This window comes from Arvicanthis niloticus, chromosome 9 (assembly GCF_011762505.2).
Source record: "Arvicanthis niloticus isolate mArvNil1 chromosome 9, mArvNil1.pat.X, whole genome shotgun sequence".
NCBI classification, from domain to species: Eukaryota; Metazoa; Chordata; class Mammalia; order Rodentia; family Muridae; genus Arvicanthis; species Arvicanthis niloticus.
Window position 1 is genome coordinate 34,311,014 of NC_047666.1, and position 18,056 is coordinate 34,329,069.

Genomic DNA, 18,056 nt, shown 5'->3' on the forward strand with positions numbered 1-18,056 from the left:
ATGGAAATGTGAGGAGCCTAGAAGAATCAAAACAACTTTGACCAAGAACTAATTTGGAAAACCGATACTACTTAATTTCAAACTATATTAAAACCTGTGGTAGTCAAGAAAGTACAGAATTGGTATCTATAGATGAGGACCAATTAGAGAGCAGACTTTTGGAGAAAGGTTTCACTGAAAAGAGGGGCTATTTTTTTCAAGCTGTCAAAGCAGTGGGTGTCTGTCCATACATAAATCAAAATGGAAGAACCTCAGCCCAGATTTCATAACATAACAGATTATTAACTCAAAGGTAAAGCTGTAAGCACTCTTAAAGACTTAAAGTTTACAGACATACAGGGGGAATCTTTGTGCTGTTAAAATCGGCAAAGTTTTCTTACAGATGACACCAAAAGCAGGATTCATAACCTAGGCTCTGTGGTACATACCAGGGATCTCAGTGCTGAGCAGGCAGCACCCGAAGGATTATTACAGGTTCAAGACCAGCTTGGTCTGTCTGGTGAGTTCTAGATCAGCTTGAACTACAGAATGACACCATGCCTCAAGCAAAGCGAAACAAATCTCCCCCCTGTAACATGAATAATATACTTGAATATTATGATTATATTAAAATAATTTGGACTTAATGAAAATGTAGTGCTTACTCAAAAAACATTGTTTAGAGCATGAAAAGATAAGTCACAGGTATCTACAAATGTACTCAGAATATATTTAAAACTTTGCACTATCTTTAATTTAGATAATAGACAGCCTGATAGAAATGCACAAGTATTTGACCATTCATAGATGGGAGATAAGTATGTGAAGAGAATGTCACCATCATAAAAGCCATTGTAGGGGGGCTGGAGTGGCAACTCGGTTAAGAATATGTACCACTCTTGCAGAGGATGCAGGCTTGGTTCCTGGCATCCATGTTGAGTGGCTCAATAATCCCCAGCTCCAGGCATCGGATGTCTTCTTCTGACCTCTGTGAGCACCTATACCCATGTTCCCATACTGTCCCCTCCAAGGGGACACACACACACATACACATACAAAACTTAAAGTCTAAAAATAACAAAACAACATAGTGATTCAGTACTGCACTGCACACTTACCTAGAATGTGAACACTTAAAAATGCTGCCAACCAAGCTTGGGAGGGTTGTTGACAAGCCAGGACTGCTGGGAATGTAAAATGTACAGCCATTTTGGAAAACATCATGGAAGCTTTATAAAGTTAAACATACCGTTACTTCTGACCTAGCAATTTCCTTCTTAGTTATTAGTTATTTCCTTATCAGGAAGGAAGGCATTTTCCATGTAAAGCTTTGTTTGTAAATGCTCATGTAGGATTGTTACTAACAGCCCCAAACTAGACAAAGAAATGATGCGCCTATGTCTGGATTATTGCTCACTAACAAGCAGGGAATGAAGTCTGATCTCTGTTGTGATGTGGATGTAACAGTGTAGTTATGAGTGTAGTTATCCTCTGCAAGAGTGGTACATATTCTTAACTGAGAATAACATAACAAGAAAATGGAGTTAGATTCATATACATTTCTGGAATATGCAAACCAGTCACTAGTGGCAGGAATATCCGTCGCTTAGAAGACGGTGAGGCGAAGCTCAGGAGAGAAGTTGCCAAAAGGTTGCAGAACTTTTGACTCGTAAGTCAGTCCATGGTGTCTTTGTAGCAGTGATTGTGTGTGCATGTCCGTCCACACTTATCAAACTGTATACTTTAAATATATGAAGTTTAGTGGCTGCTTCCTCAGTGAAGCCAAGAAAATGAGTATTTTGCAAGGCTGTACCTCAGAAGCCTGGGCAAAAGTAATAGGACATAGCTCCTAAGGTTGTGGTTGTCGAGAGTCCACAGATTTCAGAAGGCAGTTAGAGAACTGGACTAAGCATTGTGCAGTGTTCCACGTGGCGTGATCATATCGCACAGGCAGTTAGCTTTCAATGAGCAAAGCACTGTCTGCCAGTTCCCCAACTCACGCCTGCTGTGGTATTTGCATGACCCCCAGCTTATGTGAGCAGCATAAACATGTTTCCAATAATTTAAATTAATGCTGGATATGTGGCCCACACCTGTAATTCTAGCACTAGGAATCTGAGGTAGGATGATTCTGAGTTTGGGGGTAGCCTGGACTATCATTAGGCCCTGTCTCAAAACTTGTTCCGCTCCCTTCAGTTACAGGCCACTCAGGCAACAGCTAGTATCTTTCTTAGGTGGGCTTTGGATAAGGACTTTTAAAAGAACCAAGGAAGATGATATATACTGTTCTGGAATAATGATAAATTATTGTATTTATATGCTTAGAGTTATATGATAAATATGCAAAATATTTCATTGTCATAAATTTATTAGCTTTATTTTACTTTGTGTGTATGAAATTTTCCTTGAAAATACTTCCTCTGAGAACCATAGTGCAGTGCTGCTCGTACTTCTGTGACTAATGTTAGAGTGCAGTGAGGTCCTTGGGAAAGTCGCTTATGTCACCACTGAAGAATGCTTCCAAAATAGATTCTCACTTCAGTTCCCATCCCAAGCTCAATCACAGCAGGTCCGATAAACTCCAAGATGGAATAACTTGTATTTTTCTTTCTCCTTCCACACAGGCCCTCTGGTCGTGGCGGCGGGGTCATGTGGTGGATTCTTGGCAGTCAGCAGTCTGCGGAGCTTTTGCAGGTGCAAGGGATTATATTGTACTGGGAAAGACGGAGGGCGGGGAGAGAATGTGAAAACGCAAGCTGTGCAAAACAGCATTCTTCAGGAATTCCAGATTGTTTAGACGAAGACAGCCTCACCAGCTATTTACAGAAATATTGTCTTAGAGGGAGAAAAAATCCTAAAGAGGTGTGTGCTTGAATGACAACCAACTTGTCTTTGACAAATTTCCCTTTTTCTTTTTATCTTTATTAAAGCCTCACTTGGGCCCTTGGATTATCTTAAGGATAATTTATAAAGCCCTCTGTGGGAGTGGGGTGTGCTGCACAGCTGTCTGCTGGGAGCAGTGTTGTGGGGGATCTGAGATTCACAGCCCATGTGACATGTTTGACAGTGCAGGAGATTAATTACTGTTGGGAGAGCGGGGGCTACCCCATAGCTTCCTGCAGGCTGAACTGCACGGGGCAGGAAATACAGCCTTGTGAATATCTGGGCATTTTGGAGACATTAAAGCAAGAGCAGAGTTCAGGGTGCAGTATCATGCCATCCATTATCAAGTCCCGAGAACACAGGTGCTTTAAAGAATGTCGTAAGTGCTAAGCTCAGAGCCCTGAGAGAAAGATCTCTTTTGTCGTTACACATACATGTAGCTGTAGTTGCAGTAAAGCACAGAGGAACTTGGCCAGAGAAGTGTAAGGTGTTTAGGTGCAATGCTGGTGAACGGATGGGCAGGTAGGTTGGAAGATCAGCAGCTTTAGGGGAAAATAATTTTTTTCCAAATTCTATATTAGTTGTTGGGTTTTGCTTATTTACAGGTAGTGATTAGAACAATAGAAATCACACATTTTATAGGCTCCTTTGTTAATAATTTAAACCTATTTAAGTTGTGGAAGTAATTGCCAAAACTAATTCTCCCTGGAGGTGGGGTATCAGCGCTCGCAGCTGGGGAGGGTAATGGCTTCCATACCCGTGTCATCTGTGGCCGGGTTAAAGGAGGGGGTGGTCTTGATCCATTTTCCAGAGGTTAGGATTCTTTGATGCCTAGCCCTTTAAAGGAGTTTATTTTTGTTGACTTTCTTCTTGAATTGGGCAAGAAAGCAGAGGATGGTGGGGTGTCGTTGGGTGCAGAACACCAAGTAAATGTTATGGGAATTTAGTTGCCCTGGACAAGAAAGGCTACTTCTTAGAGTGGGATACTTTTAAAACAGTGTTTCTCAACCTGCCTGATGCTGTGACCCTTTATTACAGTTTCTCATGTTGTGGTGACCACCACCCCCCCCCACACACACACACCATAAAACTATTTTTGTTGCTACTTTATAATTGTAATTTTTCTACTGTTATGAATATAATGTGGATATCTGTGGCTTTCTGATGGTCTTAGGTGACCCCTGTGAAGGGTCATTCAACCCCCAGGTTGAAAATGACTGTTCTAAAACTTCTCCATCTTCAAGTAAGGAATAAGCATGATCTGAGATAGCTCTCAAACCATGAATTCAGAGATTTACGTGCAGATACATTGACACTGTGTGTTTGGGAAATGGCTTTCATCGAGTCCTCTTTGCTGAGGAATGCTCTGCGTGGCACATCTGTCACAAGAGGACAGTTTCTGTCACACTAGCTCTGGGGTAGGAGGAAAGAAGTGGTCCAATAAGGCTGCCATAAGGTTGGCCGGGATACAGTATCTGGAACCTAGGCTGGCTGAGTCTCGTTTGACTCCGTTCCTGGAGAAGACGTTGGATCCCTGAGCACCAGTTCTCTGGTCCGTAGCATAGCAATAATCTCTCCTCCCTCAGGGACCCAGTGATATAATGTGTGTGTTGGCCCTTGGTGATCTGTAAACCTGAGCAGCTGTGAGGAGTCGTCACTCTTCCAGCAAGAAAAAGCAACACCCCCCAAACAGAAAGCCGTTCTCCTCTCTGATGGCCCTGGAAGATGTCATGATCTGGGCAGTACAGTTTCCTATTTGAGCCTGAAAATGTTCTCCCCAGCCATCTCACTGTTTTCAGATGAGATTCTGCCAAATAAAGGACTTTAAGACCTATGTGGGGAAGTACATTCTTAACAGATCTTCACATATTAGCATAAAACAAATACATTTTTGCTTATTTAAGGGGGATTATTTGGTATAAATGTTAGTCTAGAGAAACAAGATGAGTATTTTGAAGACATTGCTGCAGGATAAAGGTAATTTGAAAACAGTCCGCATTGAGTAAATTGGAGTTCTGCAAGAGCGGGCAGATTGCAGCCCTGTCCTTCACCACCGGGGAGATGAAGAATGGCCTCCTACCCACAGTCCTGTCCAGACACCCACACACTGCCTTATGGACTGACTCCCTTCTCTTCATGATCAAACTCGCCCACAGTCATCGGCTTTCTTCTTCCTATGAGCCTTTCCAAGTTTACACTAGCCTGGTGACTGCCAAGGACGGTGCTCCGGGCCATCCCCGGCATGCTCCTGTGCTCCCACTGGTTTCATAAACTCCTTGGCACAAATATCCAAAATGTCTCTTGAGATTGGAGGTGTTGATGGCTTGTCATGCTTAGACATTCCCCTGGCTTTTGGTCAAGGTTAAAGTAAGGAAAAAGAAAGACCTTGCCAGCGTCTCACTCCAGTCCCTGAGTCCTGAACTGTGCTAGCAGTTTGGCATCGAGTAGCTCTTGATCAGTTTCTTATAGTAGAAGCTTCTTCACATTCTCTTGAGAGAAGGTTTGAGCGAGAGTCGGCTCTCTTATCCTGGCGTTGTAGCACGGAATACAGGATTCAGTGTGTGACAGAGGTGAGAGGCTGGCACAGGCTGGAACACACAGCCACACCGTGGAGCCATGCTTGAAGACTGAGTGACGGGTACAGGAAGGAGCTCTTGCTCCTGAATGCATCAACTAAGAGGATTCAGGAGCAGAGAGTAGCAGGGCTGCCGGGGGCGGGCTTGGGCCTCCTCCCCACTGCCCTCCTCAACATTCCTGGCTTCTGCTCAGAGGCGACAGCCCCAGGCTGTCAGAAAGAAAAAGGTTCCTTTGCCTGTAAGAGGGCATTTGTTCCCCAAGACAGCAAGTAGTTTTTCTGTGAAAATCACATCAATGAATATGGCCCAGAAAGGTGTAGCTTAACAGTCAGTAAAACACCCTAGGAGAGTGGCTCACAGGAGAACAGTCTGTATTTGCTGTGCCTGAAGGTTGTTTCCTGTCTGATGTGCTAGTTTGTTCCTTCCATCTATCCTGTAAGTAGAATATACAAAATACTCCATTTTATCTAAACATTAGGGATATACAAAGCTATTCTCTGTGTGAGTTAAAGTAGTCCAGTATTTGAGGGCCTTCAAATTGATTTATTAATGCCTTATATAAAGTCTAGATCCCAGCATGGTAGTAAAATCAGGGCCTATCAAAGCATGTATGTTTTGAGTTCATCTTTCTTCCACACTACTTTCATGGAACACACATCTCTGGAGAATATGCAGGTGTCCACAGGAAAGGATGGCTAACCTCTGCCGGTGGCCAGGGCAAGTTCAACTTGAGCTAACCAAATTTATTAAATGTTACTTGTCAGCTTTATAAATTGATTTAGGGCAGCTTATGAATGTTTTTTACGTAAAAGAATAAAGTTTAATATTCAGACTTATTTTAATGTGTTGTTGTATCAGAGTCCTTGGGTGTGGCAAGATCATTTTGAGGGCTTGGTAGGATATATGCAGCCTCGTTCCCAGCTCCATCCAGCCGCTGTGTGGCAGTAGTGGATACTGGTGATGGTGCTGGCATCCATCTGGAGAGCCTGGCAAGTAAGCAAGGGTGGCACTCATGCCAGTCTGTCCTTGCTTTTTACAGGGTCACCTTACATGCTTAGTTTGTAAAAATCATAGACTTGTCTGGGGCACCCACTAAGCGTATTGAGTGCCTACTGTGTGCACTAGATTAGAGATAGGAAAAAAATCACCCATTCTCTCTACCCATGTCTTAGCTTGTTTCCTGTTGCTGTGCTAAACACCAAAAATCAACATGAGAAGAAAGGGTTTATTTCAGCTTGTAGCTTTTCCTGAAGTCAGGACAGGAACTCAAAGCAGGGACAGAAGCAGAGACCATAGAGGGACATTCCATATGGGCTTGCCCACCACACCTTGCTCAGCCTGCTTTATCATACCCCCTAGGACCACCTGTCGACTTGGCACTGCCCACAGTAGGTGGTGCCCTCACATGAATCAGACTTGCTTCCAGGCCAATGGAGGTAGGCAACTCCTCAAGTGACGTTCCAGATGACTCCAGCTTGCATCAGGTTAGCAAAGAGTTCAGAGGGCCCGCCTAGACTGGAGGTCCTACCTAATGGCACTACTGTGGGTTACTCCTTGTCTAGACACTGCAGGGACTCTTTAATACTGAGAATCCGCCCCACGGTGGCCTGCACTTTACAGATGAGCATCTGAGGCAGCAGGGACCAGGGCCAAAAGGGCTGGGGCTGGCCAAGCTTAGGAGCAGCTCTGAGCTCTGCACTGAGCAGAGCCTTTCTGAATGGTTTAAGATCTGTCTGTTTAATGTGTGCTAGGTGAGGGTGAAGGCGGGTGCATGCCATGGAAGCATGGGGAATCAGGGCAGTTGAGGGCTTGTCTCCCTTCCTCAATGTGGCTTCAGTGGTTTCACTTAGCGTATCAGGCTCATGGCAAATGCTCTTAACTTGCAAGCCATCTCCTTGTCCCACAAACTCAGTCTAAAAGGACAAAAGGTAAGAGGTTCTAGACAAAGGGGCCACTGATAGGCCCAAGGTGTGTGGCAGTTGTGAATAACTGAGAATAGAACACAAACAAGGAATGGGTGGGCCTTCCCACAACTGTCAGAACAGATGTCACCACAGCCAGGGTTACTGTAACAACTTCATTTTAGTCACATATTTAGAAAGATATTTGTCAGAGGTCAAATGCCCTTTTTGCTCATATACCACAGCAGGGGGTGCCTGGAGCTATTTCTGGAGCCTTCTGTGCACCCCATCCCCAGACATAACAGCTGTTCATCTCTGGCTCCCAGGAGTTGAACCTCCTAAAAGCCCTTTAGAGGGTTTTATTTCTCCATCACTCTGGACCCTGCTCCCTCTGGCCCAAAGTACACTGTAGGTGTCTTCAAACACCCATATGGGGTCATCAGATCTCATTTCAGATGGTTGTGAGCCACCATGTGGTTGCTGGGATTTGAACTTATGACCTCCTGAAGAGCAGTTGGTGCTCTTAACCGCTGAGCCATCTCACCAACCCCTTTCAGGGTTTCAAATGCATTGTTGTACTAAGTGAATAAAATATTGACACCAAGCCTGGTGTGGCGCACACCTTTAATCCCAGGACAGGAAGATGAAAGCTAGTTCTGTGGGTTCGAGACCAGCCTGATCTACATAGCAATTTTCAGGCTAGCTCCAAGTACATAGTCTTAAGACCTTGTCTTAAGCAAACAAAACCATGTAAGACCATAAACTGTAGTTTACATTAGCATTGAGTTTTGGTTTCTGTGTCCACAGTTAAAATCTATGGACAGTTTGACATGACAGAAATTAGATGAGGGAAACAGAGCATAGGCGCTGAATGCATGCCAAGGCAAGAGGGTTCTAAGGTGATGCAGAAGGCAGAAGTATAATCCTTTCCTGAACTGTTATCCAGAGCCTGGGAAAGAAAGAAAACATAGTCTTGTATCCTGAAGAGTCCGGCTATTTATAAAGAAATCCCCTGTGACACACAGGAGCCTGCCCATCTGCCTCGTCAAGAACCAAAGCTTTCTGGTGACCATGAGACAGATCGCCTGTAGAAGAAAGGTGTAATTCCCAATGCCCAGAGCCGTGTGCTTCTGTCACTGAAAAGCCACATCTGGTCATTGATGTATGTCATATACACATTTGGATTAGTATACAAGGCAGTGCAAGAGCAGGGTGAGGTGTAGGGCCTCACTCCTTCACCTTCTTGCTCCAGAACTGAGGAAATGTGAAGTAGGGAGGTGAACTTGTTGGTGTGTACCCTATTCTCAACACACTCAAGTAGACATGATGGCAAATTATTTTGACAGTTATGTGTATTCAGCTGTAGAAGTGCTGGTAGCTGTAGCTGTCTAGTCTGGACATCTCACTGACTGGTGGGTCTCACATACAGGTGGCTTTGCAGCTGCAGTCACTACACCTCTGGACGTGGCTAAGACACGGATCATGCTGGCCAAGGTAAATAGCAGATCACGCAGGTTCTATGCCACATCTGTTAGCGGGGCAGTTGTAAGGATCAGAGAACCTGCCAGACCATTAATAACCCTGACTTTGGAAGAGTGGCTCTGTCATCGCTGCCGCATGCCGTCAGCTGTCACTGTGATGGATCTATGTGTAGCACGCTTCCATTTCTCAAGCTGTGCTGTGGGAGCGGCACATCTGAGGGCCTCTGCTTGGTATTGCTGTTTTCAGATCTAAGACTTGAGAGAGGTTGACGAGCTTCATGTTCTGAGGAAGCCGATCTGCAGATTCACAATTCAGGTCATGGTTATCTGTGACTGGTTAAGACAGTTGTCCAAATTGTTAAAAAAGAAAACCAAACAACAAAACAAATTCTGGGCTGAGCTTTAAAGAATTCCAGTAACATACTTAGACCAAGCAAACTCTCAAAGTGCAGCACTGTAGAACGCAGAGGACCAACCCTGAGGGTGGGGTCATTTTAAAACTGAAAGTGCACTCTCTGTTCACTATCAGGCTTCAGAGACAGACCCTTGCCTATAGAAGCCCCACCCCCATTGGGCTTCCTGTTGAATGTTGCCATTAGTTTCTAGGTGAACTGTGAGAAGCAGCTCCCCCACCCCTAAGTATTTGTCTGCACCTCTGACTGTAGGTGAGATTTCCAAGCCTGGGCAAGCCTTGGATGAGGGTGAGGGGAGTCTGCTCAGAGAACCAGGATGTAACAGCTCTCTCCCCTCCTTGTCTTCCCTAGGCGGGGTCCAGCACTGCTGTTGGGAACGTGCTCTCAGCCATGCACGGGGTGTGGCGCTCACAGGGACTAGCAGGGTAAGGACAAAGTGAGCCCTCGGCTGCCTTGCTCTTTTCCACTGCTCTTCCTCAAGTCTTTGTGCCTGCTATGGATGAACACTGCGCCTTTTCTTTTTCTTATGCTGCATATGTAAGATCGCACAGCACAGTCAGTGACAGCCTTCTAGCCACATGGTTCTTAGTCTTGTTCTTCTTGACACTGGATGACATGTAAATGTATGTCAGTGTTTTGGCTCAGCGTTGATACAAATTGGCTCCCACTCACACAGTGTAGAATGCAAGTGAGTTAAAGTGTTTGGGGCTTGGGCAGGCACCCTTGGAACCATCGGCAGCCGTGCCTAGTGATGCCTGTGCTCTGCATCATAGGCGTTGTTTTGTTGGTGGGTAATTTTGTCACTGAAAACGTCATGTGCTCACACAAATGTAGATGGTGTCACCTACATACCTGTTGAATATGGCTCCTAGCTGCAAGTACAGCATGTGGCTACCCAGAAGATGATGGGCAGTTGTAAGAGCAGTAAATATTTGTATATTTGGAGATACACAAATAGAGAGATCATGGTGGCTGGTTTTCAGATGCACTGTCATCTTACAGGCCAACATAGTATATGCAGTCTGTTTTTCTCTAAAGCGTTATCCAGCTCATCACTGTGCTGTCTGCTCTACATGCTTGGCTTCAGGTGGCTATTATTGCTCTGGTGCTAGGTAAGCGCCTCACATTTTTTTTGCACATGGTATGCAGATGGGTGTGTTTGCCCACGAGTGTACCTGCAGCAGACAGAGGTTGTGGTTGGGTGTCTCCCTGAACCTGGAGCTCACCATTTTGGCTACAGTAGCTGTCAAGTGAGTCCCGAGGACCTCCTTGTTCCCTTCCCCGTGTGCTGGGTTACAAGTGAGGACCACTGCCCCTGGCTTTTATGAGGTGCTGAGGATCTGAGCTTGGGTCAAGCTCGCCTAGCAAGCACTTTAGTGAACCATGTCTCCAGCCCTATGTGCCTCCAGATGTCATGTTTTATCTCCTGAACAGCCATCCCTGCACCCTGATTCACCATTCAGCGGTGCTGGAGCTGCGTCTGTGTTGAGTAGTTAGAAAAGCAGAAGGGTTTGCTCTATGAAACCGTCTTGACATGCTGTGCAGCACACACAGGCAGCCTCCCTCTGGAGGGCTGGAGGGCGAGCCTGTCGCTGGGATGGCCTGCATTGGGAGCAGCGGCTCAGTGCCGCCCTGAGCCCTCCTGTCTTAGCCTCTTCACCTGGCACTGCCGCCCACCTATCCCCATGCCACAGTGCATCACTGATTGCCATTTTTGTGTAACTTGGGCATCTTAAAATTCAGCTGTCTGATGGTCTGGTAAACATGGTGAGGCTTTTGCCAGAGAGCAAACTCCATGTCTGTTTGAGTTTTCCAGCTGGACGTTTGTAAGTGGTGGCTGGGTGGCTTCATTGAACATTGGTTCTGATGGTCTGAGGTACAGATTCTATCTAAAAGACAGGGCTTACTGACTCTCGGTGTGTCAGAACATAGGAGAGGCATGGTGCTAGCGTCTGGAGTGAGTCTGCTGTTCATGGCTGACACCTTGTGAGGAGTAAGAACATGTCAGTCATTAATTTGGGTACTAATTTGACACTGAACAAAGAGCTGGAGTGAGGAGGGGACACGGGCTGTGGGCCCCATGTGCATTATTTGGGAAGCCTCTTAGGTAAGCAGTGGCTGGGCCTCTGACTGTGGTATTGTGGGGCTACAGCTCACTTGCCAGTGTTGAGAATGTGGTGACAAGAAAGGGCATGCTGGACAGGGCAGTGCCCCGCCGTGGCCACTGCACACTGCTGTATAGATGACACGAGAGCAGCCTTCCCTGCCCAGGTCATGGCATACACGACTAAAGCTAAGCAGTGCTGGAGGAGAGAAAGCAGAACAGGCCAAGGGTGTATGTTTGTTTTGACCCAGCCCTAGTGCTGAAAGGTAATTTGGCTTTTGGCTCGTCTTCTGAGTCTCCAGTCTTAGACTCCGGTCACCGTGTACAGGGCAGCACTGAACAGCATGTTCCATGCAGCAGTGGCTGCAGCTGAGCTTGCAGCAGCTTCAGCCCCTCGATGTGGCAAATGATTAGACCAAGAAACAAATGAAAACTACTGGCCCCTTTCTGGGCAGGTGGCTCAGCCCACTTCCTCTGTGGCAGTGCCAGATAGAGCCACCACTGTCTGTGCCCCTGCCCTGCACACACACCTCCCAGCGGCCCCTACCACCAAGGAACCTGATGCCTTCTCAGAGGAGACTGCGGGGAGCCACGCTGAAGGGCAGACTGGTTACCCATGCTCCTTTAGCCCAGAAGCTGCAGAGCTTCTAGATTGCCCCTTTCCTTGCCGATTACGATTTTTTTTTTCTTGAATATGCCCTTTATGTCTGCACTGCTGCTGGGAGCTCCTGCCTGCCTATCCTGTCCCTTGTCCCTGGAACACACCCTGGCCTACTCACAAGTCTGTCTGCAAGCATTGGTGGAACCTCTCCCTGCTACAGAAACTCCCCTTTAAGGAGGCCATGGTCCATTGGTCACCTAGTGACACTGTAACTGGTCCCATCCGTCTCTGGCCTCTGCTGAGCTTGTTAGTGGCAAAAGCTGAGTGAGGTTGACCTAGAAGCCGGGGGATGCTCATGGCTAGTGGTCTGCTGCAGCTCAGTGTCTCCAGGCCTCCCTTCCAGCACCTTTTGTACAGTAGGTGTCTTGTTTGCCACTTCCTGTGCCAGGCTAGCTGACATCTGGGATGCTGCATCACCATAGGAGCACTGGGGTTACCGCAGAGCGCTGCCACAGCTTCACGCGCTTTCTAGACATCTGAACTCGGGTTCTCATGCTGCACTTTACCCTCTAAGCCATTCTCTCTAGCTCCCTAAACAGCTTATTAGAAGGTCCCATTCTGTAAAGTCCTTGCTTTCCTCTGTGGGAGGAGCAGCTGAGCACTCCCACTGGTTATGTAGGGTATGGGGGCTGTGTATCCAGCAGGACGTCTGTCAGCTGTTAGCCTCCACTTAGCACAAAGGCTTTCCCACAGCAATAAAAGGCACACGTGTTGTCTTAATAAAACATTTGCCCTACACCCAGAGTCTCTCCACTGGTGTGCACACATAGACATCAAACTGCCTGTGATAACTGGTTCTTTCCTTCTCCAGGGATCGAACTTGGGTCATCAGTCTTGGCGGCAAGTGCCTTTCCCCAAGAACAAGACAGCCCAAGTTCTAGTTTTCTAAGTTTGTCTTTCTGCATACAGAAACACTTTTCTGGGTAACAGGGTTTCAGTAGAAATAAGATCAGGCTTTCTGTCTGTCACTCTCCCACCCCCACGGCCTCTGTAGAAAGCAGTAATTTACAGTCTAGGACTTGCCCTGTGCTCATCAGCCGGGCGGTCATGTGGACATGTAACCTTTTATGGTTGGGGCTGCTTCTGTCTTGTTCTCTCCAGCTGTGTGCTACTCTGTTTTCACAATGCTTTCTTGTCGAGCCAGGTGAGGTCATTAGTAGATTACTTCATAATGTCACAATGGATATTTGAAAACTTCTGGGGCTTCCTGACACCACAGTGGTTCTGACTGGATTAGGGATGGGACAACTGAGAGTTTAGAACTGACACTGTGAGGTGCTGCACCTTCACCAGTCATATGTGACTCTGGTGTCCTTATTTAGAAAAAAGGAATCCAGAAAGATTCATTTTCTTCCTATAGAATCACATTTGTGGAACTCCAACAACAAAATACAACCGAGCCCCAGGACAAGCAAGCAGAACTGTTGAAGAATTTGCTTTGTCTCCCTGAACTGAGAGCTGGAGGCCCCTCAGGTGTCCCATTGCCACACACCCTTACCAGCCTCACCTCAGATGCATCCCTGAGCCTTTCGTTAGAGCACATTGTCGGGGGAGTGTTTCCAGCTAGTGCAGCCATGCTAGGCTGAACTCCAGTCTCTCCTGCACACGTCCGAGTGTTACTGAGTGGCTTTCTAAACTGACTGTAAGTTTCTGTGAGGTTTCACAAGTGGATGAATTGAAATGAGCAAACTCTGGGCAGTCCGGAACATGACCCTTTCCTGTCCCTAGGTTATTCGCAGGTGTCTTTCCAAGAATGGCAGCCATCAGCATGGGAGGCTTTATCTTTCTGGGTGCCTATGACCAGACCCGAAGCTTGCTGTTAGAGGTGGGCAGGAAGAGCCTGTGAAGCAGCCAGTACCTGTCCTTGGAGGACTGCTGTGCAGTCCCTGCCTTCCCGTGACTGGTGCGACTGTGTATCCCTGAAGATGCCTGCGGAGAGCAGCTTTAACGAAGGCCGAAGCCCAGCTGTCCCCAGGGAAGTATCCTTGGTGCAGCTCTGACCCAACATGTCAGTCCTCTCAATAAATACTCTTGGTAAGGCTCACACCAGGCCCTTCAGAGTTGTTTTGATTAGAATCCTGCACTTTCTGCTCTCTATTGGAGTCACCAGAAAAGCAAGCTGGCTACAAGTGGAAGTGAGTGAGCAGACTGGGAGGAGGAAGGAGGCTTGGGGCAAAAGCTAAGGTGCGGGTGTTTCTCCCCTGGGCTAATGCCTATTGTGTAAGATTATAGCTTTGTTTAAAAAGCATGAACTGCAGGTGCATAGCATGCATTCTTTCTGGTGAGGAGGCTGCTGTTTTTAATTACCCTTGTATTTCTCCTATAAAAACATAAATATGATTATATTACTTTACAGAAAAGTGCCCCCAAAGTCCCTGGAGTGTATGACAGACAGCAGACAGCTGCAGTGCCAGTGAGTGGGTGGGCCCACAGGGAAGCAAAGCCCGTGACCACACTGTCCTCCCTGGAGGCCAGCTGGAGCTGCCCCTTTGTCCTCATGGTATACGCCAGCAGGAGGTAGAAGGGTCAGCATATTTGGGGAGCATAAGGCTTGACTAACCAACTCCATATGGAAAAAAAGTGAGCTATCTGAGGAATGTAGTGCCACTGTGTCTTTCGGGGGCAACAGTGTGGTCGGTGCTGCTTGGTCTAAGCAGTCTCCTTTTGGGGAAACATTGTTAATAGCAGAGTGACTGCACTTACAAGAACAGTGACTGCAACACACACTTATATTTATAAATGAACCTTTATTAAAGACACTTTAATGCCATTTGTTAGACACTTCAATATTTTACATGTTTTCAATGTACACTGTACCAAAATTTCTATAAATAAATAACTCTGTACATAAAAAGTAATACTTCCTCTTTCACATTGCCTCTCAGAAGCAGCAAATTCACATATTTTGTGGAAGTAACAATAACCATCCAGCTGTGGAGAATAGCCTTCTCAGTGTGCTTGCCCTGGCCACGGTGACACTACACTGTGACACAGGCCATCTCTGTGCCAACGCTTCCCCTCAGTTTTCTGGAGTTTTAAGGACCGAGTTTATTTCCATGTAGTCTTTACTGAATTACACATTGGCACTCACAAGATGGTTAGCAACAGGGCCCCAAAGTGCAAATACACCCAGATCTAGGACTCAAGTCTTGTGCAGTCCAAGCCCAGTTTCACTGTGCGAGGAACAGTGTGGACAGGCCTGCTCAGCAGAACTCAGCTGGCCCTGGAAACAGACTTCCTCCTTTTCTCCCCCACTGTGATTCTGTGTTGGCAGAAATAAACCTCACTATTTGAGAATCCACAGGTACCAACACTGGTAGCCTCCGCCTTAATAAGCTTCAAAGAACCACTGAAGGTGACAAGACATTTGCTTTTACCAAGTGAGTTACAGAGAAAGACAGAAGGCAGTGCGTAATTGTTCTGAGCCATGATGGCATTTGGTGGATTAACAGCCTTCAATCTCGACCCGTGCACCCTGCTCTACTGTGAGGCTGCCAACACCACGCCTGCATAGGTCTGGCCAGTGCACTCGAATCTGACCACTAAGTGCCACATAGCTAAGATGCCCTCCTCCTTCCCAACCACCAGCAACAGCTGATATGTTTTACCTGAATTCCAACTGTGCAGTAAGGCACCAGAACGATTCCTGACCCTCTCCAAAATTAGACAGCAACCTAATGTGAAAATATCACCAAAAGCGGGACCCATGCGCTAAGGATTAAAATAGTCTCTGTAAAAGATATATAATATATATGAAATCTCTGAAAACTCTTATGTACAGTGGTATCAAATACTTTTTCTGTCTTTTGTACACAAATAGTCTCTTGCATTTCTGTGCTCCAGATGCCACGTCCTTTAGCCGACTGACATTCCACACGGAAGTCAAAACTGTCCAGAGTGATGTCTGGACACAAACTTCCCACAGCCTCTCCTACCTCGTTCCTGTAGCGACTGCTTTAAAGAGCTGAGGTAGATGAAGCCTAGCTTTTCGGTGCCAACAGCAATGGTCCCCTCCGTTTCCCAGTGATCTGTCCTTTCAGTGGCACAGATTCAGGGCTAGAGTCACAGGCCTTGGGGAGGTGGCCATTGGAAACAAGCAAGCTCTGGGCTTCAGTAGATATGGCATCTTCTATGAGCTCTGGGCTGCCTGGAGTTAATGTAAGAGAAGGCTTTAGGTCTGTGCAGTCTGCTTCATGTAACTTTGCTAAAGTCCAAGAGGAATCTCCTGTTTAAAAAACAAAAAGAGATGTATCAGCCTATGCACCCTAATCTCCTAAGGCTCCCAGCAGACCACTGATGTTCCTCTAACACAATACATACCTTTCCCATCTGCAGATGCCTCCTTGTTCAAGGTTGGCAGTATTCTGTCATGGTTACTCGGATAGATGGGCCCCCCAGAGAGGGTATGAGACCCATCCTCAGTCTCACTGTAAGGATGGTGTGGAGAATATTCTCGGCTATGCTGCCTGAGCTCTTGACTGCTTGGTATGCCTGGCTGCCCACTGTCTCTGGGCACAGGCTGGGGATGGAAGGCTTGCTCCTTGGGCTGGCTGGCTGTGTCAGTACTGCAGTCACTGCATACAGCAGAACCACTGTGTGCTGAGTGAAGAAGAGAAGCAGAGGTTAACTAAAGTTTCCATTCCCTCTCACAGGCCCAACTGGAAGATGAGTCCTGTTTACCACTGCCACTGTAGCCTCCTGTCCCTCCCTGGAATGTGTACGTGGAGAGGAACTAGACCAACCATGTCTTAGTCTTGTGTGCTTAAGTGTCCATGTGAAATTCATTTAGAAAGCACACTCTGATCACAGGAAAGCGAGGGAAGGGAGAATAAGAGGAACACTGCATTAGGCATCACAGTAAGGGATCTTCTTAACAGTTAGACAGCAAGCCTTGAGAGTCCTGGTAGCAGGGCTGGAGAGGGCTCAGTAGGAAAGTGCTTGCTGAGTGAGCATAAGGATCAGAGTTCAGGTCCCCAGTACTCTTGGAAATGCCAGGCAGGTGTGGTGGCCCGACTAATTTAAGGGCATGGAAAGCAGAGGCAGGAAACCCTGGGTTTAAGTGAGAAAGCCTGTTCAACACATAGGGCAGAGAGTGACTGAGGACATCAGCTGGCCTCTTGAAAGAGCACCCTAATGGATGGGCATGGTAGCCCAGCCACAGCATCTCAGAAGGCTGAGGACAGCCTGATGTAACAGTGAAACCTTGTCCGTACAACAGTCCTGGCGCAAGGGCAGGCCTTGTCTTGTAAGTTCCTGATGTTAAGAAAACTCAGCCGTCAGTTCACTTACTTACCTCAGAGACAGGGCTGTGAAATCAAACAAAATCCTGTTTGTATTCTGAATACAGTTCAGAGACAGTGTGTGACCAGTCATATGCCACTATTCTAGTTAACTAAGTCAACCCAATTTCAGGGTCAAAAGCAACTGCTTCCCCTGACTTGAGTGTCTCCTACCTGTTGTATGTGGAGCAGCTGTCCTGTCAGCTTTCTCTGTCACTTTCCAGGGCTCTCTAGTATATCCAGCACACAGCTTGGGCTGCCTGCATGTGATGCTATGAACGTCGACCTCTGGGAAGAGGCTCGGGTCTCTCAGACACACACCTGAAACAGAGCCCTGACAACTTAGAAGCTGCGTGCTGCTTAGATGGCACAGCCTAATAGCCAGCAGACCTCAGCTTTTTCCCAGCGCCTTGCCATCCACCAGGGATTGGTTCCTATGCTCCTTTGAGATGCCCAAATCCGAGGATGTTCAAGTCCTTTTTGTGAAATGCTTTTTGCACATAAACTGTGCACCTTTTCTGACAGACCTTAAGTCATCTTCACTCACAGTCCCCAGTGACAATGTAAAACGTCCATATATAGTCAGTGTAGATAGTTTCTCTTTCCTAAGTGTTTTCAGCCTGAGGTTGACTGATTCACACTTATCCCATGTAAAGTGCCACAGTAAAAGCTATGGGCTGCTTTGGAGGCCTGGAATGGCCTTTGCATATATTCTGTCTGGCAATCCTACCTTGACCAGAAGACATAGTGCTAAGCCCAATGCAGGACTTCCTGGAGGA

General features: G+C 46.8%; 2 protein-coding genes across 9 annotated transcripts in view; one reads left to right on the forward strand and one right to left on the reverse strand.

Annotated features, from left to right (window-relative positions):
* The window catches only part of Slc25a26 (solute carrier family 25 member 26), a 105,767-nt gene extending 91,725 nt beyond the window's left edge, over window positions 1–14,042 (forward strand). For all 7 annotated transcript variants that reach the window (XM_034511420.2, XM_034511421.2, XM_076940148.1 and 4 more), the window contains 4 exons: window positions 2,604–2,673; window positions 8,769–8,833; window positions 9,585–9,658; window positions 13,727–14,042. In XM_034511420.2, the coding sequence (XP_034367311.1) occupies window positions 2,604–2,673; window positions 8,769–8,833; window positions 9,585–9,658; window positions 13,727–13,844 (327 nt within the window). In that variant the 3' untranslated portion in view covers window positions 13,845–14,042. The remainder of the gene's footprint in view (window positions 1–2,603; window positions 2,674–8,768; window positions 8,834–9,584; window positions 9,659–13,726) is intronic.
* A 683-nt stretch (window positions 14,043–14,725) lies between these two features.
* Lrig1 (leucine rich repeats and immunoglobulin like domains 1) overlaps window positions 14,726–18,056 on the reverse strand; it is a 101,126-nt gene continuing 97,795 nt past the window's right edge. For both annotated transcript variants that reach the window (XM_034511419.2, XM_076940146.1), the window contains 3 exons: window positions 17,452–17,598; window positions 16,319–16,597; window positions 14,726–16,223 (listed from right to left, as the gene is read on the reverse strand). In XM_034511419.2, the coding sequence (XP_034367310.1) occupies window positions 15,979–16,223; window positions 16,319–16,597; window positions 17,452–17,598 (671 nt within the window). In that variant the 3' untranslated portion in view covers window positions 14,726–15,978. The remainder of the gene's footprint in view (window positions 16,224–16,318; window positions 16,598–17,451; window positions 17,599–18,056) is intronic.